General features: G+C 38.1%; 1 protein-coding gene across 1 annotated transcript in view; it reads right to left on the bottom strand.

Moving 5' to 3' along the window:
* The window catches only part of COL14A1 (collagen, type XIV, alpha 1), a 112,936-nt gene that overhangs the window by 61,899 nt on the left and 23,167 nt on the right, over positions 1-27,870 (bottom strand). Inside the window, exons 5-15 of the mRNA XM_009079201.1 lie at positions 18,462-18,617; positions 17,646-17,765; positions 16,228-16,392; positions 15,669-15,830; positions 14,087-14,235; positions 12,966-13,095; positions 8,252-8,397; positions 6,809-6,938; positions 3,523-3,662; positions 1,783-1,909; positions 676-815 (exon numbers count right to left, since the gene is read on the bottom strand). Coding sequence (XP_009077449.1) covers positions 676-815; positions 1,783-1,909; positions 3,523-3,662; positions 6,809-6,938; positions 8,252-8,397; positions 12,966-13,095; positions 14,087-14,235; positions 15,669-15,830; positions 16,228-16,392; positions 17,646-17,765; positions 18,462-18,617 — 1,565 coding nt within the window. The remainder of the gene's footprint in view (positions 1-675; positions 816-1,782; positions 1,910-3,522; positions 3,663-6,808; positions 6,939-8,251; positions 8,398-12,965; positions 13,096-14,086; positions 14,236-15,668; positions 15,831-16,227; positions 16,393-17,645; positions 17,766-18,461; positions 18,618-27,870) is intronic.

Raw genomic sequence — 27,870 nt, 5'->3', positions numbered from 1 at the left:
AAAGAGGAAATGAGACAGACTATGAAAATTTGGGAATGTGAGAAAAAATGTATGTCTTTTTCAACTTGGAAAAAATAATCAAAAAGGCAAAGCTAAAGGGATGAAAAGTCATTTAAAAATTCAGACTGAGGAAAAGGGCACTATGGAGAAGACTCCCAAAGGCTTAAAGCAAAAAATACAGCATGAGGGAGGAAAAGAGATAAAACGATGAAGATGAGTAAAGGAATAATTGAACAAATTTTCTGTGTGTAAACTTTTCTCTTTGTAACATTACATAACTAAGGCTTCACACACAGTTTTACTGTGGCCAGCACGTTAGACAAATTTGGAGCTTTATGTGAGGATATTGCTACTCTGGCTCAGCTACCGTCACCATCTTCACAGCAAAGTGAAGAACATGAAACTCTAAAAACTGAAGTGGCATCAAACAACAATGCCAGTTCTCCAGTTGTACAGATTACATTGATTTTTCACAAAATAACTTCCTGCTCTTCACTTCTCCTTTAAAACAAAACTGGAATATTGGTTTGATTTTTGTTCAGAGAGCTTTGCAGTGGGGCAGACTTTTCTGTAAGTCAACTGGCCATATTTAATTGGAAAATGTTGTGGTATAGGGATTCTCAGAATGGAATTCTCTCTTCCTTTTCACCCCCTCAGGAAGTCAAGGCAGCTTACCTCTTCAGATTCCCCCCCATCCAAAGGAATCCATGCCAATCTGTAAAAAGCAATATCTGATGAGGTGGGCTTCCAGCTGACCCTAAAACTATCTGTTGTTGCTTCATCAACTTCCAAATGCTGGGGAGCTGGAATTCTTTCTGCAAAATATTATGCAAAAGAAAAGTGAGATTAAATTATGCTCTGAGATTTCCATAGATGGCAATATCAGGCACATACCATTTTACTTGCAGTTTGTTAAAAAGAGTGTAACATGGAAGGTAACATGGGAGGTAGTTAACAAAGACACTACAGAGTTTTTTACACACTTATTTGTACTTAGGGAAGAGGTTTTGTAATCTGGGGAGGGGAATAGACTGGACAAACCTCCTTGTTCTCTCTCCACTGAGGGAGATGTATGCAACCCTCAGTGCATCTCCTTTGCTTAGAACTCTGTACACTATGCTGTTTTCTTCTACCTCGAAGTCCCCATCTCTGCCCTTTCCAGAGTATGTGTGCATTTCCATTTCCACTTTGCATGTAAGTATCAACCTCTTGTTCTGTATATGTATGTTCTCTCTTACTCTTCCACCTCATCATTCTCTTCCCTCCTTCAAAGTCCTTCTCTTCCCATTGTTATGTTAGAAAGCATTAATATGTGTCATCAGCCATATATTTAATGCTGAACTAAAGTTGCAGAAACTATAATGGTGCTAAATGAACTACAGGAACCTTAAATTTCTTACATTTTCTCCTTTTGATTGTAGTTCCTCTGTATGTATATAAGGTTCTACCCTTTTGTGTCTAGATAGTTCACTGGTTAAATGTATGATTCAAAACTCATCACAATTCAGCTGGAGATACAAATGCCATCACACTGAATAACACTTCAGAAATCCGATGAGATGTTTTCATGAAGTCAGGAGATTACTCCTGTGAGCAAAGGTGCAATTGGCCCCATAATGAGGGAACAAAGAAGTCAAAAGCACCAATGAAAATAACAGATAGCATTCCATATATCTGAATTCACAGCCCACCACACTTGGTGTAACCAATCTTACTTTCCAGTAAACTAAGAGAATATAAAGTTTCTTCTTGGAAAGTCTTCAAAAGTTCAGCAATACTCACTTGTGGTAAAGCTGCCAGTAAGTGGCTCAGACTGTCCTTCATCATACAGGGAGAAAATAGCAACCGTATACTCTGTAAGGGGTGCCAGACCTTTTAGAGTATGGGTTGAAACACGACCAATTTCCACCTACAGAAAGCAAAATTTGCCGTAGATATTGGTCATACAATACATTATCAGTGTCTGAAATTTTGCTGGGTAATAATGATACAAAAAGAGAATGCCATGTAATTAGCAGAGCTATTCTGTGAAACAATGAACAAGGATAAACTCAGGGCCATGAAAGGTGACAAAATCAGTTAAAATTGAGAAACTAGAGAAAAGGAAAATTTTGCTTATGACAAACTATGGAAAAGGAGAATTCTGCCTTAATAAGCCTAACATCAGCACTGTGCCTTCAGGAACCCAGAAGGGGAAGGAGCTTTTCGGGCTATTAAATCCAGTCCCTTGTCATGGACAATCATTGCATAAACCATTATGTTTAATATTTGTCAAGGGACAAGATGGCAGTTTCACCTGGTCTCTCTCCAGGCTGCAGTTAACTAACTTTGTCAGGGACATAAAACTCAAAGCTCTATGAACAGTTTATCAGTACAACTATTCCGTGTCACATTAGCTTGGCACCGCAGGGGATGAGCTACCAATGCAGAGCAAAAAAAAATGCCACCTGCTCTTTCAACAGACAAAGGAAAAGTGAACTGAGCATTCACTCACATTATGAAGTATACTACCACCAGCCTGAGACATTCAAATACCATCGTGATGAGTAAAGCTGGGTATATTATCTATATTAAGGGTAATCAATAGGAAGAGTCAAGTAATTTCTAATTTAAATTTTAAAGGATGTAGAAGAAAGAAAAGACATGAAGCATTGCATATGTATGCTCCCTTCTAAAGCTAGGGACAGTTTCTTCAGGTACAATACAAATATTCCATCTTATATGGATGAAAGGCCAGGTATGTCCCAGAAGAAATGCAATTACAGGTAACTACTATTAAAGACTTTTTTTGGGGGGTTTTGAGGTCTAAGTTATCCATGACAACGTATTTTGTGAAGAATCTGGGCTGTTTTAATAATTCCACCCATTTATGGCAATTATTAAAAGAAATAAATCTTTTTTTTCAAATTTCTATATTAATACTTCTGTATTAATCATCCATCATATTTTTCATCCTATCACAGAATTTGTGCGGCTAAAACGTATTATAATGTACCTGCAGAAACAAGGTATAACTAAATATTGCATATGTGAATTACTAAAATCAAGAGCCTAAGTTAGAACATCTTGGTACTATCTTAGCACTCTGTTCAAGTCAAATCCCATTTCTAGGAAGAAGGCTTACAGTATATAAATAAAGCAATAAATGCTAAGGAAATGTGGCAAAGCCTTTGGATAGTCTTTCTGAAGGAGCTTGAGTCCATGACACTTATCAAAACTCTTGTTTTCTGGACTGAATCAAGAATAAATATTTTCATACCATCATTTAGTCAAGACTCTGCTCCTCCAAATCATTTATTTTAGTTTATGTGTCCCAGCAATGACTGTTCTGGTGTGTTAGAAGTTCAGAGCACTGTCCCCCACACATATGTATATCCAGCACTAAGCAATCTCTTACACCAAGTTGCAGAATTCTCTAGCAAATCTTTTGTTACAGCTTGTTTATAGATATTACCCTTAATAATTCCAGAAGTTTGGGGAGGTTTGAGATTAGTTAAGGGAAAAGAGGAGCTAATAATTTACCTCATTGGTTTCTGTTCCATCTGTTTTAACGTACATGATGCGGTAGCCATTTACATTTTTGGAAGCAGGATCCCATGTTAGCTTAGCACTATTGTGTCCAACATCAGAAAATTTCAAGTTTGCTGGTGGACTTAGAGGCACTTGAAAAGAAAAGAGATAAAACCATGAAAGTGATTTCAGGTTAACCTGTGGAATTTTTCATGGCTTGAAAATAAATAGCACATTTTTCCATTCAAGAATTTATATCACTGATATGTCTATTAAAATACCTATATCAAGGGAGCTACAAAAGGACTTAAAGGCAGGTAAAATGGCTTAGCTTTACTGAAACGAAAATGGCTTTACTGAAACAGAACTTTCAGTTTTGTTAAAGGCATCTCAACTAATACAGAAAAAGAAAGAAATTATGCTATTGTTCATTCCAGATATCACAGCAAGATCTAGACTATACAATACTTGCAGTAAATTTGTGCTTGTGTTTGTATTTTTTAATCAATTTAATTCAGCTAGATCTTTATTCCATATGCATTTGTTTTTCATGTGTATCCCAGCAAAAATATCTCACAACAGTAGTATTTTGGCAAAAAAATTTCTAAATCCTAAAAGTCCCTAACATAAGGATGTTTGTCTAAAAAGTGTAACTAGCTCAGGAGATCTCCAAAGATGGTATTTTTTTTACGTCTGTTTAACCTTTTCTCTCTTATTACAGAGAGAAGCTGTTTTCTAACAGCAACCCCAGTTAAAGCCAGATTTGTATACTAAATATTCCTTTACTGTCATGAGCTGAAGGAAGATGAGGTCATGCAAGAGAGTCTCAGATTGCATCCACTTTTCTGTCACACTACAGAAAGCAATTTGTGCTGTCTGTTACTCTCAGCAGTAGGTTCTGTATTAGCCCAACATCTGCTACTTTCGTCTGAACTGTGAAAGCTTTCTCTATCCATCCTGCCTTCACACACACACTCCTCACCAATCCATGTGGACAGATTAATATCAGCACTTCAGAAGCTGCTTTCCTCACACAACAGCACATGGGAAAAGGCAAAGATTTTAAAGGACTCATATATTATACGTGATCTTAAGCCAGGCCATATATCGATTCAGAATCTGCAACCAGATTAGAGCAGTCAAGTCAACTTGGCTCTGAGAAAAGAGAAGATGGGAACACACTGGAATTGTATTAAATGGGTTTGCCACACATTCTGGCATCCAATGTATTCCTCTGAGTCTAGTGAAGGGAGTATCACGTGCTGGCTTCCCTCCTACTTTCTACTTTCTGTCAGTCTTGGAATGCACTTCATTCCACCATCCAGGTCATACCACAAAATGCTTCTCTTCCCTTTTGGAACCAACCTCCTGATGACATTGCTCTCAACCAGACAGGCAGTCCTGATGCCAGACTTACGTGATATTTACAGTGAGCCTTGGATGAATCCTGGCCCCAAAATGAAACTACACCTCAGAATGAGCTTGCTGATCATGTCTCTGTTTGGCATGGAGAAAGGTTTTGCTACAGTAACCAAGATGATACAGTATGTAGAATAATATTTACTAAATATCAGATACCACACATAATACTACAGCAAATTTGGCAGATCACTCTTCAGGCAGATATATGCTCCAGGAAGAAAATACTAGGTAAGTCAGAAATAATCACACTGAAAGAGGAAAAAAAAAGGTTGCTTAAATCCAAATCCAGACAGGCAAGATATTACTGTTGAACAAAATGTGGGACAGGTGTGATCACCAAGAGCTTTCTTCCTCCCAGGTTGCCCCACTGCCTGAACCATCAAAGCCTGTTAGAAGAGGGCTTATTTGAATAACTGTACATGAAAGGTTAGAAACCATCTTCTTTCACATTACTGTGCTAAAGACCAGAGATGGTTGCATTATGCCACCCTAAAAATAAATGAAAGTTGCAGAGTTAGGGGTTGGTTTCTTTCCGTTCTGGTCTGGTAGCAGATGACAGGCTGACTAACATATGTTACTAGCTTCTGTGATCAGACAGTGGTCATGAAACCTCAGCTTGTGCCAATGTATCTGGATTTTGTATGTGATGCTCTATCCAATGTGTTAGCCAGGTTTAGAGCTGTGCAGCTTCCAAGGTTATATGGCATGAAGTGAATTCAGGGTGGCACAGTCAAACTACATAAACTACTGTTTCAGAGAAATGAAAACCAGATATTGGGCTTATATTGACCAAAGGGGTGGGGGGTCTGTGAGACAAGGAGTGACATACAAAGAGAGGGAAAAAGGGACAGAGGAATAAAGAGCCAAAGGCTTGATTCTCCAAATGCTGGCAATCTTTTACACTTATTTCAAGTCCACAAACATGCCTGGGTTGCAGAATCTAGCTTCACACTTACCTGTCTACAAGGTCTTAGAGAAGACCTGGCAAACACTATTCCTAGAGCTTCTTCCACAATTATTTGCTGACCTTATAAGCAATTGCTCTGGCCCTCTTTGCCTAGCACTCACATGCCTGAACTTGTCTCCCCTATTAAATGTAAGTCACTTTCACACTGACTGAGTTACTCATGCCAGAAGCACAAAATAAGGGGATGCACTTACTCCCCTGCTGGGAGTAATAGAGATGTCACGGAATGCAGTCCCAGAAATATCCCAGCAGCACAATCACTTATTTTCAAATCCTTTGTCTTCCAAATGCTGAGGTTATTTAGGGAGCTGACATACAGGGCTGTGTACAGTTAGCAGAGGACAGAATTTAGCTGCAAAATTCTTGCTGCTTATTAAAAACACCCCATTTATCATGAGCGCATAGACACTTGCCAACCCTCCATTTACCAGATGTTAGGCAGCAGGGGTTGGTCAGAAATCTTCTCTTTGCTTCTTCTCCATCTGTACTACTACAGAGTCAGAGGAAAGACTTTCTCCATCTGAGCAGGCTCCCACACACACCTGGTTCTCTAGCTACAGGAGGCTAAACAGAGCAGTCTCAATTTAGATCTCTGTGATGACCTTCATTCACGCCTTCAGCAAGTTCAGAAAACTGCCAATAATTCCAGCAAGATTAACAGGGGCATCCATAGTACCACTACCAACAAGAGAGGAGAGTTCACAATTCTGCTGCAAAACCAAGCTGTTGCGTAGAAATCCTCAGCCTCCCTAAACTAAGTATTCATGGTGAGATACTTAAGTACAGTTAAGATCTTTACCAATGGACTATTCAAATCAGATTTTAAAATCAGATGCCTGCTCAAATATGTGCAAAGAATATTCTGAAGTTTTGTTAACACTGAAGTGAATATAGATATGTGCTACCTACATGTAGTTTCTTGTCCTGTAAGGGGATCACTAGCTTCTTCTCCAAACATGGCATAAACTGTGACTGTATATTCTGTATTTGGCAATAGTCCATCCAGTTCAAGATCTGTTAAGGCCTCCCCAATTTTTATCTAAAAACACCATGAATAAAAAAGACATGTTATTTCTGAATTAGCTCATAATGGGGAAAAACATTAATTACACACTTGAAATTAGATATGCAATCAAATGTTCTTCTGAGCATTTGTCTGATACTGTGCCTGCAATACTTTGCCTAAGATTTTGGGATTCTGCATAATAATCAAAAGATAAAAATTGCCAAACAGTCATAAGCCAACACAAGAGTAAGAGAACTTTAAAAGCAACATTAGTGATGACAAAATATTCCTCTCCAGAACAAGCAGTTACTAAGGCCTTTTCATTCATACCTATAATTTGTTTCATTTTTGGTCACGGATCTGAAAATCACATGAAATCACTGGAGGGGTTGATGTCCAGGTTCAGACTTGTTGCTGTTTAAGGCGTGTATCATTTTCCTTCTCCACCTCTTCATGGAGTGCCACCTTAACATGGACAGACTGTATTTCTTTCGTTGGGGTAAAGCTTAGTCCTCCTGAACCAACTACTTCTCAGGGAGGCCCATTTTTAACAGAATTATGTGCTCACAGTCACTCATTTAGCAGAGAGCACAAGTCTGTGCTGGCTTTCAAGTAGCTCCATGCCCTCTCCACAAGTTCACATGCCCCTGCATGCTTTTTAGTGTTGTTGCTTGAACACAGGTATTGTACATAACCTTAGGTATGCATTTAGAAACTTGAGCATAAAAACTTTATAATTCTAGACTAGAAGTTCCATTGGAACTATGCTAGCAACTTTAGAAAATCTACTGGGTTTACTATTTTAGTGGCAGAAGACTAGACTTTAACTTGCCCCATCTTCTTTGCCTTCTAAATAAAGTCTTCTAAAATACCTTTTGATGGAAAGCATTAGTTTTAAATATCTATGTTGAACCGTACTAAAAGGAAACCAACAAAGATCAGACTTACAAATTTCATTTCATTTTAAAGGTCCTGATGAGAACAAAGGCTAAACTTCTTATTCTTCTGATAACATACTTTAAAAATATCTTAGTTTTACTTTATTTTTTCTTCCTTTGAGTGTTAGTTCTATATGATGATACAGTATCAATTCATATATAACTTCAAAAGAGTCTCTTAAATTCTGTTGAAGTTGTTGCATTTTTATGACAACAATATATTAAAACAATCAACTGGCACTTGTACTTTGTTCATAGTCTGTAAGACATACAGTACTTCATGCAGTCATGGGAAAAAATACCAAAGTATTTGTTGAATAATTGGAGATTAAAGGACACATAGTGGTTTATTCTTTAAAAGACTAATTTTTTAATAGCTTCTATTCAAATGAAAGCACAATACATCACCTCCTTCTCATCTGCTGCCAATCCTTCTGTGAGGGGAGCATATAGGATCATGTAACCTGTGGCACCCGCTACTCCGTTCCACTTCACTCTCATGCTGCTCTGTGACACATCGTACAATTGCAGATCCGATGCCATTGGCAAGGCAACTACAGTGGAACAAGAGAAACACTTCAGTTGTCTCACTTGAGCAACCAGCTATTATTCTAACAGCTCATTTTGCCCCAGGAAACACAAAGGAATATAGCTATCTTCAAGCATGGAAGGGCTGTCTGTATGCTACAACTGTGAAGAGCTGATTGATGCATAAAAGAACGTGGAATTAGAGAAACAAGAAAATGATGACCTAAACCAATTCTGATGCCAAGGCAGAGTTATGCCTTATGAAGCATTTCAGCTCTTTGTTCTAAATGGCTTTGAATGCTTCAAGTAGGAAGACTTCTGTTCTCTAAGCACAAAATTGCTCTGTTCCAATCTCACCCTTCCTTCTCCCTGATCTACAGGAGAATGACCACTCAATATTGAAGAATAGGCACAGTTGCTATTAGGAAGAAGTAGCAGTTTCAAGGGATGGCTCTTTCTGGGAGTAGTTTCCAAGCCAGAATGCTGGTGTGACAGCCACAAGGTACAACACCCTGGAGAAAATCCTGGATGAGCACACTGAGCACATCAAAATATTGTAACTATAACCTGTTGCATGTTTAAGGCCTGGATTGTCCAAACTGGCTCCCAGGCCCATGGCAGCATAATTCCACTGCAAATGTCGGCAAGGTCATCCATTGCAAATCATGGCAAATGCTAACCTGGCGAGTGAAAGCAGGCTGAGTGAAATTCAGACAATATTAGGAGGTTTACTTGTGAATTTAAGGCACAGCACCAATCTGTGTTCCTAAATATTTCTTTGCATTTCTGTAACTCTTCAGAGCAGCATTTTGCACTTCCCTGGTTGCCTTCACTTTCTTCCCCTCACAGAATAACATCCCAAGGCCCCTCCACTGCTGTTAGATCACTGACGGATCCCACCAAAACATCCAATCAGTGGAGAGATATGAGAAATCTTTGGCATCTCCTTTGGAACTTCTACACTGAGAATAGTCCCTAAAATGACTGAAAGGGTCTGAATAAAACAGAAGGTAATTGCTAACTGATATCAAACTTTTTGTACTAGAGACTCTAGAAAGACAGCAACAGGCTGAATGTTAAGCTTCTACAAAGCTCTGCTTTGTATGTTTCTGAAGAATCTGATCTGCAAATAAAGATTCAGCAACAAATTCTAATTACAATCACAGAGCTTCTCTAATCTCCTTGTCCAAACAAAAACTGCATCCTGTCTAGCTGATGTCTCCAAGGGATAGTATATCTCTTACATTGTGTTCAACAAGCTCTAAAAGAGCTCTTTACTTCCATGTACAAAACAATGCAAGCCTTATCATTTCTTGTTCCTTGAGGCCATTCACTCAGTTTGTCATTCAAGTCTACAAAAGGTGGCAAAAGTTCAACCCAGGCCTCTCTTTTGGTTTACACTTCCAGGTTACCCATCTACACTTCCAAAACTTTTGCAATCCACCTCCATCCTATTTAAACCCTTATTTAGGGAGAAAGTACTCAAAGATTCTCAAATGTGTTTCAGTCTCCTTGCTCAGAGCTCCACTCAGACCTCTGACACCTCCAGCAAGAAACCACACGTCGAGATACCATGAAGTCACTTTGTACGACATTGTGTCATTCCTATTCAAACTGCCCCAGGATCACAGAGGGAGTACCCATCACCTGGCCTTTTCCTTGATTCTAAAAATCTATGGGAAAAGTATCCTCTAACTCTAACTTATGACTTGTATCTTATCTCTCAACAGGAACTGGTTGATACTCAGTAGAATTCAGCTGAAGAGCTCAGAATCACAAATATAAATGCCTAGTAGATAATACTGGTTTGCATCTTGGACAGTTACCATAGTATCCTACTATTTAGGTAACACAGGCATAAATTAAACCTACTAAAACCAACTGGAATAAACTAAACCAGGTAAAATATATTTGCAATAAATTAAAAATGTGAACGCATTTCATAATTCTTTCAAGTTAGAAATGAATATCAAAATCACAAAATCTGCTACTTATCTCTACTTTATGCATATTGCATGTGTCTGTTTAGATTTCACATGCCTATAAACTATTTTCAATGCTCTATATGAAAAAATGCAATTAGTGACTATTTTACTCTGTCAGCATCTCACACAAAGGCAGGAATGTAAACTACAGTTTTCCATATTTCTCCATTAGGATAGCAAAAAATGCTTAAAAATTGCAGGTATTTTAGCATGTGGAGTGATTAATACTTGCACATGTCAGACTGTTACTTCCAACATGCTATCAAAGGCAGCTGTATAAAATGCTTGATGCTGAATGACCCTGGGGTGTGATCTGATCAGATCTCAAAGTCAGCAGGGCTGGGCTCCGTCAGAACTTGACTGGGTGACTTCAAAGGAATACCAGGTGCAATGCAAAACAATCTAGTTGGCTGAGTTGGCTCAGTATGTCACTGTTTTCTCTGCCTCAATAAATTAAACAGGTCCTAACACTGTGTTATGGGGTATAACATGACTGGAGATGACATTCTGGGAGACTGAGACTAAAAAAAGAAGTCTCAAATAATTTTATATGATTCTATTTTATTTTCGGATTGAGAAGATAAACACTGACACAGAATCAAAGAACCACCGAGGATGAAAGACACCTCTTGAGATCATCTGGCCTAACTAACTTACCTTTTCAGTCAGGTCAGCTAAAGCAGGTTGCTCAGAACCTTGCCCAGTTGGGTTTTAGGTATCTCCAGAGATACAGAGTCCACAACCCCCTGAACAACCTGTTCCACTGTTTGACCAACATCGCAATAAAATCATATCTTCTCCTGTTAAGACTTAATTTCATGGGTTTTTAATTTGTGCCCATTGGCTCTTGTCCTTTTAGTGGACACCACTGAGAACAGTCTAGATCACACTTCTTCATTCCCTCCCATCAGAGATTTTTACACAATGATGAGATCACCTGAGCCTTCTATTCTCCAGGCTGAACAGTTCAGCTGTCTCAGACTCTTCTTTTATGAAAGATGTGCCAAACCTTTAATTATCTTTATGGCCTTTCACTGGAGTCACTACAGTAAGCCCATATCTCTCTTGTACTGGGGAATGCAGTGTGAGCCCAGGCATCCTGGTGTGGCCTCATCAGTGCTGATCAGAGGGCAGGAATCACCTCCCTCGACCTGCTGGCAATCGTTTTGTAACACAATCCAGAAGGCTCTTGGCCTTCTTTGCAACATGGGTGCACTGCTGATTCATGGTTAGTTTGTTTACCACGACCCTCAGGTCCTTCTCTGCAGAGCTGCCTTCCAGCTAGTCACCCTTCAGTGCGTGGCCCATGGGGTTGTTGCTCCCCATGGGCAGGACTTTGTGTTTCCCTTTGTTGAACTGCATAACTTGTTTTCCTCTTCACATCACTTGCCGGATAAAGTTCCAAGTTGGCCTTGGCTTTCCTAAACTTAGCCCAGACAGTAACACTATGCTTCTCCTGGGTCATCTGCCTCTTCTTCTTCTCTCTTATACACTTCCTTTTCATGTCTGAGCTCTGTTAGGAGTTTCTTGATTATCTGTGCTGGTCTCCAGCCACCTTTGCTTGATTATCTACTTGTCAGAAGGGACCTTTCTTGAGCTGGTAGGATGTGATCTTTGGGCATCAAGCTGCTCTTCTGGATCCCTCTTCTCTCCAGGGCCATATCTCTTTGGCTTCTTCCCAGCACGTCTCTGAAGACACTGAAGACTGCTATCCTGAAATCCAGAGTTGCAGTTCTGCTTTTTGAACTCTTCCCTTCTCTTAGAATCCTGAATTCCACCATCTCATGGTCACTAAAGCCAAGACTACCTGTGACCTTCATACTCTCCTCCCCCCATCAGTTCTTACTTGTTTTTAAGTATCAGCCACAGCAAAGCACCTTCTCTTGCTGGCTCTGTGATCACTTGTGCCAGCAAGTTGTTGTCAAAGAACTGCAGAAATCTTCTAGATTGCTTGAGACCTGCTGTGCTGTTTTTCCAGCAAGTATCAACTATTGATACATCACACATGGACTTCCTCTCTCCTAGTCTGAACTTAAAAGTTACTTTTCCATTCCTAATATCTGTCATATTTACTAAAAAAGTAACTGCATTTTGTATACAAATACATAAAACTGTAAATGTATGAAGTTTAACAATATTCCAAGTAACAGTATCCCATTTTGCACACAGAAAATAATTGAATCATTGATCAAGAAACTTTCAGAAGTTACCTTGAAATATTTGGCACTGGTGGGAATCACACGCAGGCATTTCTGGACCCACCTAATCCTCCACTCATGAAATCATATTCAGCCACAAACCTAGTTTATAAAGCTTGGCTCCACACCCAAAGTGTAGGAATGTTCTAATTTAGTGTTCAATACAACCAACTTCAAAGTTCAGCTCACAGATAAAAACTTTCTCAGGGTTTAAATATCCACAGAGCATTCGGACTTAGGAACTTAGCCCAGAATTAATTCAAACAAAAATTAATTTAAAGCAAATGCACCAAAAGAAGCTAAATTGAAAAAGACTCCCTTCTGTGTTTCTTTTTCACAAAGAGTAATGCATACACAGTGTGATTAAATACAGACAGTCAAATCTGCAATAAATACTCTGAGGATACTTACGTGTAGTTTCCGTTCCACGGAGGCCTTCACTAGCAGCATTGGAGTATATAGCAAATACAGCTATCTGGTACTCAGTTAAAGACATCAAGTTTTTCAGAACTGCTGTTGATAAGCTTCCATCTACCACAACCTGTTTAAAAGAAAATGCAGCTAAACACACTTAAAGCAAACTAACTATATAGCCATCAAATCAATCAGTCCCTCTTTCAGGCAACTTTTACATCTAAGAATCAATGTATTAAAGTTCAGTTCATGCTGCCTTTATGTACAGTAAGATGACTGAAAAAGAACAGCATCCATATACATAGTCAAAATGTTGAGCTGATATGAGTAGCCATTTCGAACAAAGGAATAGTTTAGACAAAGTGAATAGTTTAGACAAACCAGCACAATGGGATATGGTCTAAGAGTGTCTATGTGGCACTCTTCAACATAGTATCATCCTAAAGATTCCTTTAGTGTTGCACAAGTATACGCACAGTACTTCAAACTGACATTAATACATATCCATGCTAAACAAGTTTTCAGAACAAAAGGAAATAAAATATAACCTTAGTTATAACCTTTTGCTCTTCTGCCTTTCCACTCAATTTTATAAATTGTAAGCTCAAGCTTGTTCCACTGAGCTTTTTTCCATCTTCAAAAATGCCTAAGTCCTATTCAAATAAACTCCTCTCTCCAAATTTTCAACAACCAATTGCAGATGCCCCAAAATGTACACCCATGTCATCTTCCTTTTATGAATTATTTTTCTCAGAACTGAAAAACTGGCTTATCCTCAACTCATACCTCTTCTGTTCTCATAAACAGAATGGTGCAGGGGAAGTCCATAGAACTGGTTTAAGTAACTGTATGTCTAAGGACAAATGCAGGCAGTTCACTCCACTCCCAAAAGGTGCTTATTGTTATAGCACATTTACTTTAAATGGCATGACAGAAAAGCAGCCTGGCTACTACCCAAGTTTTGTCACCATCCAGTGGGACCAATCTCCTGTCTGTAGCAGGCTTCAGAGCCCACACAGGGAATTTCAGTGTAGATTTAAATAAGATCACAGATTTTCCTGTCTGGCTAGCTGTTTCTGTTGCATAAAAAATTTCTAGGAAGCTTTTCCTCCTATTACCTCTTCTGGTTGTCCTCCTCGAGTAGGATAGTACACAACCCTGTATTTTTCCACTTTGCCTGGCGCATGGGTCCAGCTAACCCGGAATCCTCTAGCTGTTACCTCTGATGTGACCAAATCTGAAGGAGTCCCAAGTGAAGCAATTGTTCCTAGGTTAGAGACAACATAAATTTTTTATTCCCTTCTGCAAAATAATTATTTGGTTTGTTGTATTTGCTGAAGCTCTAAAGATCGTTCCCCATCAGAAAATCAAATAATTGGTACTGCACATTTATTTTGGCTATTTTCAATGGAAACAAAGAAGTAATGAGTACTGCACATGGAATTTCATTGGGACTAAGCCTTCCTGGCCTTTCATTAACCTTTATATGAAGAAGACAAAAACACAATGCTAATCCTTCTTATCCTTCCTCCCATCACTCTTTCAGGACCTTTCTTTCTGGATTTGTTTTATTCTTTAGGTTGCTTTCCTCCCAGTTACAAAAAAACATTCAAGTACAGTGATCGAGCTGTGATCTCCTGTGCTCCTCTGCAGGTTGGAAACTGATATGCTGCCTGTCAGCTGACTGAAGTGAGCTGTCATATTCTTTGGCAATCATTCCTTTCCACAAAGATGTCTCATCTCTCTATGGTTTTTCCATCCTCTCTGTCTCAATTTACTGACTGACTACTTACTAACCCTACAAAACACAGCTAATATTCTGTACCTCTCCCAGTTACCAGGTGAATAAAAGAGGACAAAGATGGAATGAAGCCTTACAGATACACACTTTTTCATTGCACAGGTAGAAATATCTGTGACGGACAGAATTCCTTACTGGTATATCTTACAAGCTTATCTAAAAATCACTCAGCATTTCTGTAATATTAAGGAATCACAAACCAATTAATACAAACAAAATCCACTGAAGCTTTTCAGAAAGAATTTCCTCAGGTAGGACTGTTTCTCTGGCAAATTGCAACAGCTTTTCAAAGCCATTTCTTTTGTTCAGAAAAAAAACCAAAAAATAATTGTAGTCAGAGGAGATTTTTCATGTAGGGACAATTTTCTTCACCACCATCTTTTCTTGTGTGCTGAAATATATTTTTTTGTAATTGAGTAAGAAAGAGAAAAAACATTCATCTTTAGGAAGGGACAAATCAATCCTAATAGCTGAAGCTTTTGAAAACTTGTGAGACAATAAAACTAGTAAGTTAAGATATGGAAAGCACAGTGCGAAGGTCACAATTCCATGTGCAGGTGTTAAACTAATTCATCCCCAGACCTCTGTATTATAAGAAGAATTTCCTTACCCACCACTTGGAAATAGTTACAGCAGAGTGAAACTGCATTTTTTTTATTTTTTGGTACTACCAAATACCGCAATATTTGCCACTATCAAAGGCAAAAGATCAGAGATATCAAAGAAAGAATAAAACATATCGAGGAAGGTAACTTTCTTGATACTGTACTTTCTTGCAAGCAAAGGAATACACAGCATGAGTCAAGTGTCAGCAGACAGCCCAGAACTGCAGGTATTTGGAATAGGATTTGTAGCTCTCAGTTTATCATATGTTACACCACATTTTGTTTCTTATTCACCTTTGATTTCCTTTTCCTGTTCCTCAACTCGTGAGCACACTGTTCTGGTAAGGCCTTCAACAATGGTATGCATGAAGTTAAAGTCAGCCACATTGTAGACATGTGTGCTGTCAGGTTCAGAGGCAATCTCTTTGAGCTCATTTATATCTGCATTCTTTACACCTTTTATTGGAAAGAAAAATAAAGAAAACATTTGCAACGAAAAAGAAAAAGTCTTGTATCCACAGATATTTAGAAAAAAATGGCTAATATCCAATTCTATTTGTTTTAATGACCAGCTACAGATTGCTCTGTTGTTAAGAAGTTAATTCAAGATGTTCATTTCTGCCAGCGTAAGTGACATCTTTTCAGCTGTCTCCTGATAATGTGGCATCCATGTATACTGCTAAATTCCAGTTATAGCAGCAATGAATCCAAGAATGTGTTAAAAATATACAAATTCATTATGATACTTACTGGATACAGACAGAAAAGAACAATTCCTTAACATAGAAAGCAACAGATACAAATACACCAGAGTATAAACTTAAACAACATGTGGATAAGGCAGAATACACACCAATAGCAAACAACTCAATGCCAGCGTCTCGTAGGTTTTTAGCAGGAGGGATAACATCATCTTGGGACTTCCCATCAGTGATTAGTATCCCGATTTTAGACACTCCAGGTCTTGCACCTGCTTCAGGCTTAAAGCTGTTTTCCAAAATGTAAGTTAAAGCAAGGCCTAAAGAAGAAAGCATTTTAAAAGATTTTAAGAGGGGGAAATGTCCATTAATTTTGCTTCTACTACAGCGTTAGTAGTAGTAAAAAAAATTCTGAGAAACCTTTTGATGAAGAATAAGTATAAAAGAAGAATTTATTTACTGAAAGATTACGTTTCAACAAGCAACCTAAACTACAGAGAAGGTGACATTCATCTTTAGCAGTCTTTTGATAAATCAATGTATTTTAAACTGGCTATGCAAACCTAAATTGATCTTCCTGTGCATTCATTATCTTTTTTTTTTTCTTAGTCTACAAACTTAGAACAGGAAGTTCTCTCTCCTTATACCTACATTTCTCATATGAAAGCACATGCTCTGGATAGCTTAGTAGATCACCATACTACAGAAAACCTTACTTTGTTTGTTTGTTCTTTCTGATTTACAAGCTGAAGAAAAGTTTTATTTAAGCTTAGGGAAAATCTGATTTGAATAAATGCAAAGCTTCCTAACTCACTTTCCTCTAACATCCATATAAAATAATCATGATAATTTATTCCTTGCTACGTCACAGTAATCTCATTCCTAGAATCATACTAGAAACCTTCTGTCCTTTGTCCTACTGCAATCCTTCTACCAAGATAAAGGCTGTATCACATTCTTTCTCCCCTTCCCTACCTGCCAAAACCAAAAAAAGGCAGGCAGCAGTTTACTTAAAGCCATGTCTGGGTCTTTGTATATATCATTCTCCTGGCAAGACAGCCAGCATTACTAACTGCTGCTTTGGTGACACTGGAATTGTATTCAGAGACTGTATTTTTCCCAGGTTGACAGGCATCCCCCCTTTATTCATCACTAAGTGTCTCTGGGGCTTCAGTGCTCTAACTACTAAAAGGTCAATGGAAATCTAAAAGCCCTAGGTGGTCATTTGAAAAGTTCCTATTGCCAGTTGTCAGATATTAAAACAACATTCTTTCCTTCTCCAGAATAAAGCTCTGTGCATGAACATTATGAATGGATTTTGCATTTTCTTCCTAGCAGGTAAATGATTTTACTTCCAGCACAGAGTTCATGTACACTCTGCTTTATTAGACCTGTCCTCATTCCCAGTGAAGCCAACAAGTCAACCACCTCAGAAAAGACTTAACTGACATTGGATAAAGCAAGCTGCAAAACCCTATCCTTTTTACCCCTCATAATAAGCACTTTCACTTCTTAGTCTGTGCAGCAGAATAAGTTTTTTAATAAAAGGCATAAGCTAAAACATACACTGTACCTGTTAATGTATTCCCTCCTTTGTATGGTAGATTTCGGACTGCATCCAAAACTGCATCCTTTGTGCCGTAGGCATTCAAGTGCCATTCAATTCGGGGATCACCACTGTATTGTGCAAGGCCTACAGAAACAAAAATTAAGGTAATCCATTAGACAATAAAGCAGGTTTTTTTCAAGTATCTACACTTTATGTACTTGGTTATCAATACCCTACCAAAGTAAGTTTACACAGAGTAGCTTTGCTACTATACCAGAAAAATGGCATTGGTTGGAGACAGAAAATGGTACAAAGTTTTTCTGGATGACAACTCCTCAATTAGCTTTCAAAGTATTTCACTCAAGTGATAATTAAATGAGAAGCAAACAAGTACGTAACTTTTCCAGAGTTCATTAACATTTCGAGTATTTATTTTTTTTTAAAAATAACAATTTAATACATATTTGAACAGTAGTGGATCAGAAATATAACATCTGAGCCAGTTTAAACCCCAAGAAAAGCCATCCATTGGTACATTCTGCCTCCAAAAATTAAACTGCAAGGGTTTGAGCTAATGCTGAGTGAAGTCAGTAAGGTGTTTCCACTGTGTTTATTTTTCCACTGACGTTGCATTAGAGTTTACCTAAGCTGAGGATCCTAGTAAACTGTGAGGAATTAATACTACAAACATTCCAGCAGCATTACTCTTCTGTTAGAAGTGCTAACTCCAGATGAGGATGAATCTTCCACAAAAAAGTAGCACTCAGTTATTAACTCTCCTGAAATGATGACATTTTTACATTGCTACAGAAATATTAGGAAAAAATTATGTTACCTTACCTACTCTTGTTTTCTCAGATCCCACATTGAAAGCAGAAACCAGGTTTTCCAGGAACAGTCGAACAAGCCTGAAATTGAATCTGCCAATACTCCAAGAACCATCTACTAGTATCACAATATCTGCAATTGCTGGAGTTTTACAGGTAAACAGGTTTCCTGTAAATCATTAAAAGTAAAACAATATTATTAACAATAAAATTGTGACTCAATAAACATAAGTTTTCCTGCTCCTACTAAGCTTAATAATGGAAGCTTTCTTCCTTGGTCAAAGTGAGAAATAAGCAAAATGACTAAACGTGTTTGTTCTAAATTCAGTAACAGAATAGTCTGGCCAGTTTTGTCATTAAGTAGATAAAATACTGTTGGGAGACCCACAGAAAGAAATCCTTCTTCTAAAAATGCAGTACTTGAGAAAGAAAAATATTAACTGTCATCTAACACAATCAAACCAGCAGTTCATTTTCATTCCCAATGTACATACACAATTTCAATCCCAGTACACAGTTCATGACACTTAACCTTAGGCATACACAATACAGAGAGAGCTACCTAGAGATGCAGATGTCCAAAACAGATATCAAGGCCTCTTTTATAGTGAACATAGAAAAACAGGTGTTTCTATACATCTCAACAGCTCTGCAGAAAAACATCAGCTGCCATTGTAGACTTGTTAAGTTAGAAGTGAATCTCACCTCTGGGAGTCTAGAGAGAAACTGAAGGTCAATTGAATATGCTGTATTAAACTTAAGTAGGAAGCACTCAATACAGCAGAAGTAAAATGCAAAGACCTCAGATTCAAATTCACAGTCTCTAGAAGAACTAGAACAGCAGGAAGTTTTAGTCTTATAGATATATGGAAAATAACTCACAAATAAGAGAGTATTAAAAAAACCACAAGAGAAGAGATCTGATGAGAACTGGCAGAGATGCACATTACTGGTCCCTAAGGTTTAACTAACCAATGGGGAAATGAGAGGAAATGGAAGTGGAGGTTAGACACAAATTACAATATAAGCCAAAAAGAAGTTTTTTAGGGATACAGATTCATAAGAAACTGAGAAGCCTAAACAGAAGTGCCACATTCAGACTGAGTAAGAAAAAGGAAGAGGTTTCTATAACCACCAACAGAATTGCCACATTTGACAGAAGTAGCTGTGTGACTCTAAAAGTGAATATGCTGAAGCAATGGATTCACATTGTAGAGAGAGAAAGTGAAGGAGGGATGTTACACACATATACCAAACAAGAGGCTATGCTGGAAGTATAAAAACAGCAAACTCTCCAGTAGATTGACTATAGAATAAGGATGAAAGTAGGAAAGTATGTTAGTAGAAAAGATATCATGCATCACAAAACATTTAGATGAAAACTGTGTCCCAGAATATAGCAAAAAACAAACACAGATCAGTGAATTAAGCTGCAACCTAACTTTTATCATCAGTTTTGTCCACTCTGGGACAAAATGGATGTACGTAGGATCCACTACATAAATTAGTTGACAAAGGATAGCGACATTTGAGGTGGTACTAACAGGAATCACCAAGTACACTGCTAGAAATAAACCGATCCTGAGCAAAGAGGTTCAGCAAATAAAAGAAGTAATTCAGTGAGAAATAATCCAAAAGGTGCTTGCATTAGCTTACAAGCAGCATTCCTGTTACAGGGAGGGAATAAACCACATGGTTAGCAACTTAAACTTTAACACCATATTATTAATGACAATCTTTTCAATAAAGACAAAATGATAGTCTTGCAGGCAAAAACAATCTGATGTGTAGAAGGACTTAAAACAATTGGTAATGATTAAGGCTTAGATTCATACTGTAGTGTAAATCCACTGAGCATTAAACCCAATCCTGAAAGTTACAGTTAATGTCTTAAACGTGTACTAAAAATGCTTTCAGAAGAGCAGGGAACATTTCCTACGTGCAGCTAACAGTGCAGAATAAGTTCAAACACATGACAAAAATTCCACTTACAAAGATGCCAAAACAAATATTTTATTTTAGTTTTTACAGTACAAGACAATGCTATTTGAATTGGCAACATTTAGCAAGCATCAGAAAAATGATCTAAAACTGGAAGAAAAATCCAAAAGAGGTCCAAATCTTTATGTCACTGAAGTCAACAGGAAAATTTCCCTTGATTTCAGTGGGACTGGAATCTGTTTTGTGATTTAATAAGAAATTACTGGTCATGGTAAAACTAATGACTAACATCTTTGCCAAATAACTGTTAATCAGTCTGCATTACTTGCAGTATTTGTCTCCCATTAACACACAGTTGAGTTGTGCCATTCTTCCACTGGCCATGATTAGCATCGCAAGCTTCAAAAGAACTGTTGGCAAAGTAAAATACTACTCAACACCAGTAAGAATGAATGCACTGGACCCCTGATTCACATCCAAGCAGCTGTGCTATAGGACAGATGTACCTTTTCAGTATGATCCCAGCAGTTTAATCATATAGCTCAATGAGGATAACAGGATTTGCATGGCTGTATTTTAATTCTCTACTTCTAAAATCTAATGGTGAGTATGAGACCCAGTTATTACCATGGCTCTTAATCATTTCATATCAAGTTTTGCCTATAAGACTTCTTTAATCCTGTAGTGATGGCTTTGTGAATAAAAGGTTTTATTGGTTTTAGTAAGTCCATTCAGTGAAGCAAAAAATAAAGAAAACAGTAACAGCATTCCTTTCAATATTTTATTTCCACATTATCAGATCAGTGCAAATAGTATCATTCAATTATTTGTTTGTTAAAGAAGCATGTGTAGTTTGATCCAAGATTGTATTGCAAGGTCACTGTGTGAAAATTTGATTCATTCTTCGTAGGTAGGAGATACTTGTTGAATCTTTTCTGCATAAAACATTTAGGTTTTGTTACTTCTGTACACCCACTATTTGCTTATGCTTTCTCCTTGTTGTACTTAATAGAATTGTAGAAAGTTCCCTAAAAGGGAATAAACAACAGTGAGATATTAAACAGAATAACATGCTGTATAGAAATCTTTAAAACCTGATAGGAATACAAACACCATGACATCCTAGTTTATGAAGTCAGTCTAAAAAACACAGTGTATAGCAAATAATTTCTACACCCCACTGGGATTAGCCAGTTTCCATTACCAGTTCTTGCAAATGTCTTTTTCAATAATCTATCCATACAACCATACATGGTCATGAACTCCTGTGGGGTTTGAGGATAATTTTAAATATTTCAACTACCTACAAGTAACTTTAATTTTCTCAACAATCTTTCTTAAAGGAGGATGACAGCAAACCATTCCATATAATAAAGCTTTCAACACTTCGTTTTAGTCCACTACAAATTTCAATACTGTGATCAGGTTGTGCATACATCCCTTTCACTCAGTCATCAAGGAAAAAGTAGTGAGAGAGAAGGTCCTACTTTCCTCCAAATTACACAATACTCACCAGTTTCAAGAGCAGAACAGTAGGGAAGAGATCAGTCACCCAATTTTGTATTATTTAGAGAACATTATTCTACTTCAAGTGCTGCATTCCACAACAAACAACAACAGAGCCTGTGATTTTTAGGTTAGCAATTGCAAATATCCTGAAGTCAGAATAAGAGCTTATATATTTTACACCACTGACTTTCTTCAGTGCGTCCACCTACAATTGGTGGAGAAATTTTATGGGGAGAAAGTAAAAAATTAATGGACTTTCTATAACAAATTTACAATCTTCTTAGCATTATTTGGCAGAAGGATCTTGCCACTCTGCCAGGAAGCTAACTGAGGAAGAAGGGACTTGGTCTGCTCATTTCTGCTTGCCACAGATGAAGACATAGGCTCAAAATTTCACCTTTAAAGGCACCAGCATACAACTAAAGGCTGCCAGCAATGTTTTAGGGCAAGGTATTTGCACAAAACCTGCTTCAATATTGCCAAAAATCATATCATCATCAAGCATTTTGGTTCCTTTGTTTCAGGGAAATCTTGCAAAGAATAGTCAGCATTGAAGAAACTTCGCATTTGCCAAATGAAGTTTCCTTTGACCCCTCAAGCCCCCTGACTCTAGAGCTGATGCTTTTGATAGCACTTCCAATATGTAAGTGTTATAGCACTCACAAGACCATGTCAAAATTTGGCTGAGAGTGAAGCCAATGGTGGCAATGCCAGAAAAAAAGATACAGATAGAATTTTCTGGGATAGAGGGACCGTTATTGGAGCCTGCAAAATGTGACCCTTGAGACATCCCATTGAAGGGAATGGAGTGCAGAGTGAAGCCTGGGAGGGGCTCTGGCAGTGTGGGAGCTGCACAGAACACAGCAGGGTCTGCAAGCTTCTGTAAGCACTGACCACCACTCTGTGGCTGCATTTTCTACCAGAGGCTTTTCTTTCACACATGTATTCAGTGAGCAAGTGAGCAATGTTATAAAACAGAAGTTTGACCAAGATAACTGCAAGCCTGACTTAGAAATACAAAGCTATAATTTTTAAACTACAGTATTGGATCTTTGAGCCTCAGAGTTAACACTACTACTCTTTGAAAATTCCTTGAAAGGCAAAAGCAAAGCAGCAAATACAGGCACTGCCACATGGGAAGACTCAATGCCTTAGACGAAGCAGTCACATGCAGTTATGATACATTTTGCAGAAACACATTTGATATTTTGCCGCCCCTTGGTATGAAACTCTGCTCTCATTTTCAAGAGCCAAAACACACTTCTTCTGCTAGAAGTAGTTAAGACTATAATTCTTTCTCAATCTGCAATATGTCGTTTCCTTTCTTACTCCCTGTCACAGTGGAAAAGTCAAATAATATATGTGGAAGGGGAAGAAGAAAGTTCAAGTAAAGGCCAGTAATAATGCAGGATGAATAGAAGATTCCTTCACAGGATAACAAGGCACTAAAGGCAAGAAGCTTGGTGACAGAAGCAAGTGAAAAATACCTTGTAAATAAAGCATAAATGACAAAAAAAAGCCAGTCCTCCATAGCAATTGACAGCACCACAGCAGAGCAGAAGCACCACTGAGGACAATGGCAATGTAAATTTACATCAGCAAAATGTTGTGGGTTTTTTTTTTTTTTCAAAGGGTTAGAAAAACTACAGGGGCATTAGATAGTGTTCAGTTTCAAAATTCAACAACTCACTAGTCCACACTTCTGACATTGATATTACTGCACTGTGCTGGTGATATCATCATTGCACTTAGACCTCAATTTAACACATCCCATATGTCAGGCTACGGACCAGACAAATGCATACAACATCACTTCTGTTCTTTGAACTAGATCCAACCATAGCTTGAATTTGAAGGACTCAAATGCTGAAACTTCATGAGGTTGAAAAAGCAGCCCAAAAAGGTTAGAAGTTTGTCCCTGCTTCCTAGGAAAAAAAAAATAATAAAGCAGCCAACCCTTTCCCATGCACCTTAATCTGTTCCAGGAAACTAATATAGCTCTACTGGCAGACCGACAAATTGTTACTTGGGAGAGCTGGAATATTAAGATTTACTGAATCTGTTGCCTCTAATCATGTCACATTTGCCTGTGAATGCTGTAGTTCAGTAATTTTGCTTCTTCCAAAAAGTACACAGCAATAATTAAATATTATTTAAAGCATACCTTCTGAATTTAAAGCTACAAAACCAATCAAACCAGCAGCTGAGAACACATTATTTACCTACGTATACTGGTGGTAATTCTCAAATGTGAAAGAAGGAAGCATAGAGCAATTTTCTATGCACCTTTCCAATGACAGTTGTACTCCTGCAGTAAGTAATCACTAGTTTAGAAAATCTTTTAGAACTTTCTTCCTAAAGCTGAACTTTTAAATTTATTTGAGAGATAAAATAAATACTGAAAGTAGCTATGAAAGAAAGTGCTGGTGTTTTCTGGCAGACCATTGTTGACTGATAGCATTGAAGCACCCGATGTCTGCAGCACCTTACCAAATAGCAACATTAAACACTTGGTCTGCATACCTAGATAGAAAAATATGTTTTAAAATCCTCCTGCACTTAACCTGAGAGTTTAAAACATTAGTTTTCATTTCTCTTCCAATAGGCAACATGTCAACACAGAACAAAGCACAATGCAGGAGTCTTCCCTCAAACTGAAGTTCAGCATGGGAGGATACTGGGGCAATTTAAGCCATAATTTACACTGAAGGTGACCCACAACCCTCCCATAAAGAACATGAAACCTAAGAAACTCTTCTGCAGATTACAGTGATAATTCTCTACTTCTCTTTCCTCAGTTCTGCATCTGAGCACATGAATGTTTTAAATGAAAACACCTGTCTCAAATTTTAAACTACTTTTCAAGACAGAGAATGATAATTTTTTATTAATATGGTCATACTTATCCACCATTCCTATGTAATAAATCTGCTAGGATTTAAAAGGCTTATTTCTCCCTGTGCTTTAGTGAAGTACAAAATCCCTGACACAGTTTTCTCTGGCCATCTAGAAAACAGTTAATCAGGTGGCTGCAGACAAAACTGGCACTCAGAAATCCTCAACATTAATTACGCTGTATGTATAAATCCCTCTAAAACGTGATAAAGAGTTGGTCTGTGCCTGAGATAGTAGTACAACAGGTAGAGTAACGGAAAAGAGCCTGCTGAGAGAATGGGCTGCATACCTATGAAAGTAATTAACACAGAACTAATTAAAAAACTAGTTGAAGCAAACTGCTACATCACTGTTAAATTACAGCTGAGCATTACAGAACTAGGTACATATGATGTTCTGGTCAGTGTGTCTAGAAATGAAAAGGATGGTGCAATGCAGTTACAGTGCAGAAGATGTCCAAATTTGAGGCCCTATATTACGTTCAAGCAGTTCTGGAAATAATATTTACATAATGTAACCAGTGTATATGCTTTTATAAATACAAATATGCAGTGATCTTCAGAAGCATCATTAATTTGGGATGTCATGTGTCAATCTATGAAAACTCTTGATGAAATTTGTGCCCTCTTGAATGTAGCAATTCTTCCATTCTCTAACTAGCAGAGACATCTGTGTGAACATCCTACTCTGAGAAACCTTCAGCTTCCCAAATCACAAGTTACAGGAGGTGGGAAGGGACTTCTTGAGACTGACTAGTCAAACTGCCCTGATTAAAGCAGGGGCAACAACAGCAGATTGCTCCAGGCCATATCCAGTCCGGTTAAAAAGTCTCCAAGGACAAAGCCTCCACAACCTGGGTAACCTGCTCCAGCATTTATCTACCTTATAGTAAAAGAAGTGTTTTCTTTGACTAAATAGAATTTACAGTTATTTTAGTTTGTGTCCACTGTCTCTTGTCCCTTGACTGGACACCACTGAGAAGAGAGATCTCTTGAACCTACTATCCTCCAAGCTGAACACTTGAGCTCTCTCAGTCTCTCCTCTTATGAAAGATGCTCCAAGTCCTTTATCATCTTCATGGCCCTACAATGAACACACTCCAGCAAGTCCATGTCCTCCTTCTACTGGGAGCCAGCCCAGCACTGGACACAGAACTCCATATGTGGCTTCACCAGGGCTGAGCCAAGGGGGAAAATCAGATTCCTCAATCTGCTGACAACTTTCTTCCTAATATAGCCCAGCAGGTTGTTTGCCTTCTTTATGTTAAGGGCCCACTGCTGGCTCATAGTCAACTGGGTGTCCAGCAAGACTCCCAAGACTTTTTTTGCAAAGCTGCACTCCAGCCAGTTGGCCAGCATGTCCTGGGGACTGGGGCTATTCCTCTTCAGGGGCAGAACTCTGTACTTTCCTTTGTTGAACTACATGACATTCATGTTGGCACATTTCTTCAGCCAGCTGAGGATACTCTGAATAGCAGCACAGTCCTCTACTGTATTAACCATTCCTCCCAGTTTTGTATCACCTCCAAACTTGCTGAGGGTGTGCTCTTTCCCATCATCTCAGTACTCATGTGAGTGTAGGTTCTCATCCCCTCTCACATCATTCCTGTTTTAAAAGCTCTTCTCATCAGCTGGCCAGCTCATTAGCAAAGATGATTCTGTCTCACTTAGATGGGCTGCATGTCTTCCAAGCAGCTATTGAGCCTCAAAGAGGCATCATCATAGAAGCCTCAAACCTGTTGTTGACAGCAGCTGCAAAATTCATTGTTAACCTATAGGATCTGCCCAGTTCTCCTCAAGCTGTTTCTTCTTACAAGTAGGATGAAGGAGGAGATCACCTGAACTCCATGCCCTTGACCATTGCTGCCATAGCCATATAGTTGTCACACTGCCACCCAATGCAATGAGACCCTGGCACCAGAATCACCTTAATTAGTTCTCACATACTTCATTCCCAGGCTCTTAAAACACATGCTACTAGCAAAAGTAGACAAATATTAAAGCAACATCTTCCTCAGAGGATTTGATTTTGTGGTTGTTTGTTTATGTCACAATGATCAGTTTAAAAGAAGAATCCCAAAAGCCTGAGCCACTGTACCATACTGAAGTACTGAAGAGTGGACTAAGCAGCAATAAACACACCACAGCTATCTTTTCCTAAGTAAGCATTTAAGACAACCTTTGATTTTTCTTTTCCGTTGGTTCACAGACTTTCAAATACCTCTCATCCACATCTACTATAAACAAATTGCTAAATGACCATGTTGCATATTTTCCCCCTCAGCCAGATTACACTGTTGCCTTCAAGACTGCAACACTTCTCTCTGTTCAAGATTCCAGTCTCTTTCACTCCTTTATTATTTCTTTGATCTTGTACTTATGGTACTATCCAGCTAGACAGATAAACAACACACACATCACATCAGTTATGCAATATCATAATGAAGAACTGCTAATTTTTCCAACTACAAAAGGTCTAACTACATATCAAAATAATTTACTGAACATTTTCTTCAATTCAATGCTATCTATTGCTGCTTTTCTTTAAGTGTTTCAAAGGTTTTAAAACAGAATAACGGGTCTTATCTCCAAATCCAACTGCATTAAAAAAAATAAAACCAAAAATCTAATCTTATCCTAAAGACTTTATTATCTTAACAATTTTGCTTGAAAGAGGAAGACAATTTTAAAATCTTTCATTTGCAGACATAAAAGTAAAATACTAATCTGATTCTACAGAAAAGCTCTGCATAGGAAGTAATGACACTAATGTTTACATTGCATATGACTTTTTTTTAAGCATCTTCTAGAAACTATGGGAAATTCTAAACCTCTAAGAGTGAACTTAAAATCTACAATGAGGAAAATACAATTCTTTCAACCAAATCACTTTAATTAATCTACAAAAATTACCAGCTGCTACGCAGACTACACAATTGGTATGGGAGCTGTCAAAAGCAAAGGAGAATCCTATCACAAGCTACAGACTATTGTAGAACATCTAGGTTTATTTTTAGTTTGACCAGTAGCTACTTAGCAATTTACAACAGCCATAATCAAGATGAATCTGTTCACCCT

Source organism: Acanthisitta chloris, unplaced genomic scaffold (genome assembly GCF_000695815.1).
Source record: "Acanthisitta chloris isolate BGI_N310 unplaced genomic scaffold, ASM69581v1 scaffold3927, whole genome shotgun sequence".
NCBI lineage: Eukaryota > Metazoa > Chordata > Aves > Passeriformes > Acanthisittidae > Acanthisitta > Acanthisitta chloris.
The sequence above is the reverse complement of the archived record's forward strand: the minus strand, read 5'-3'. Positions and strand labels throughout refer to the sequence as shown.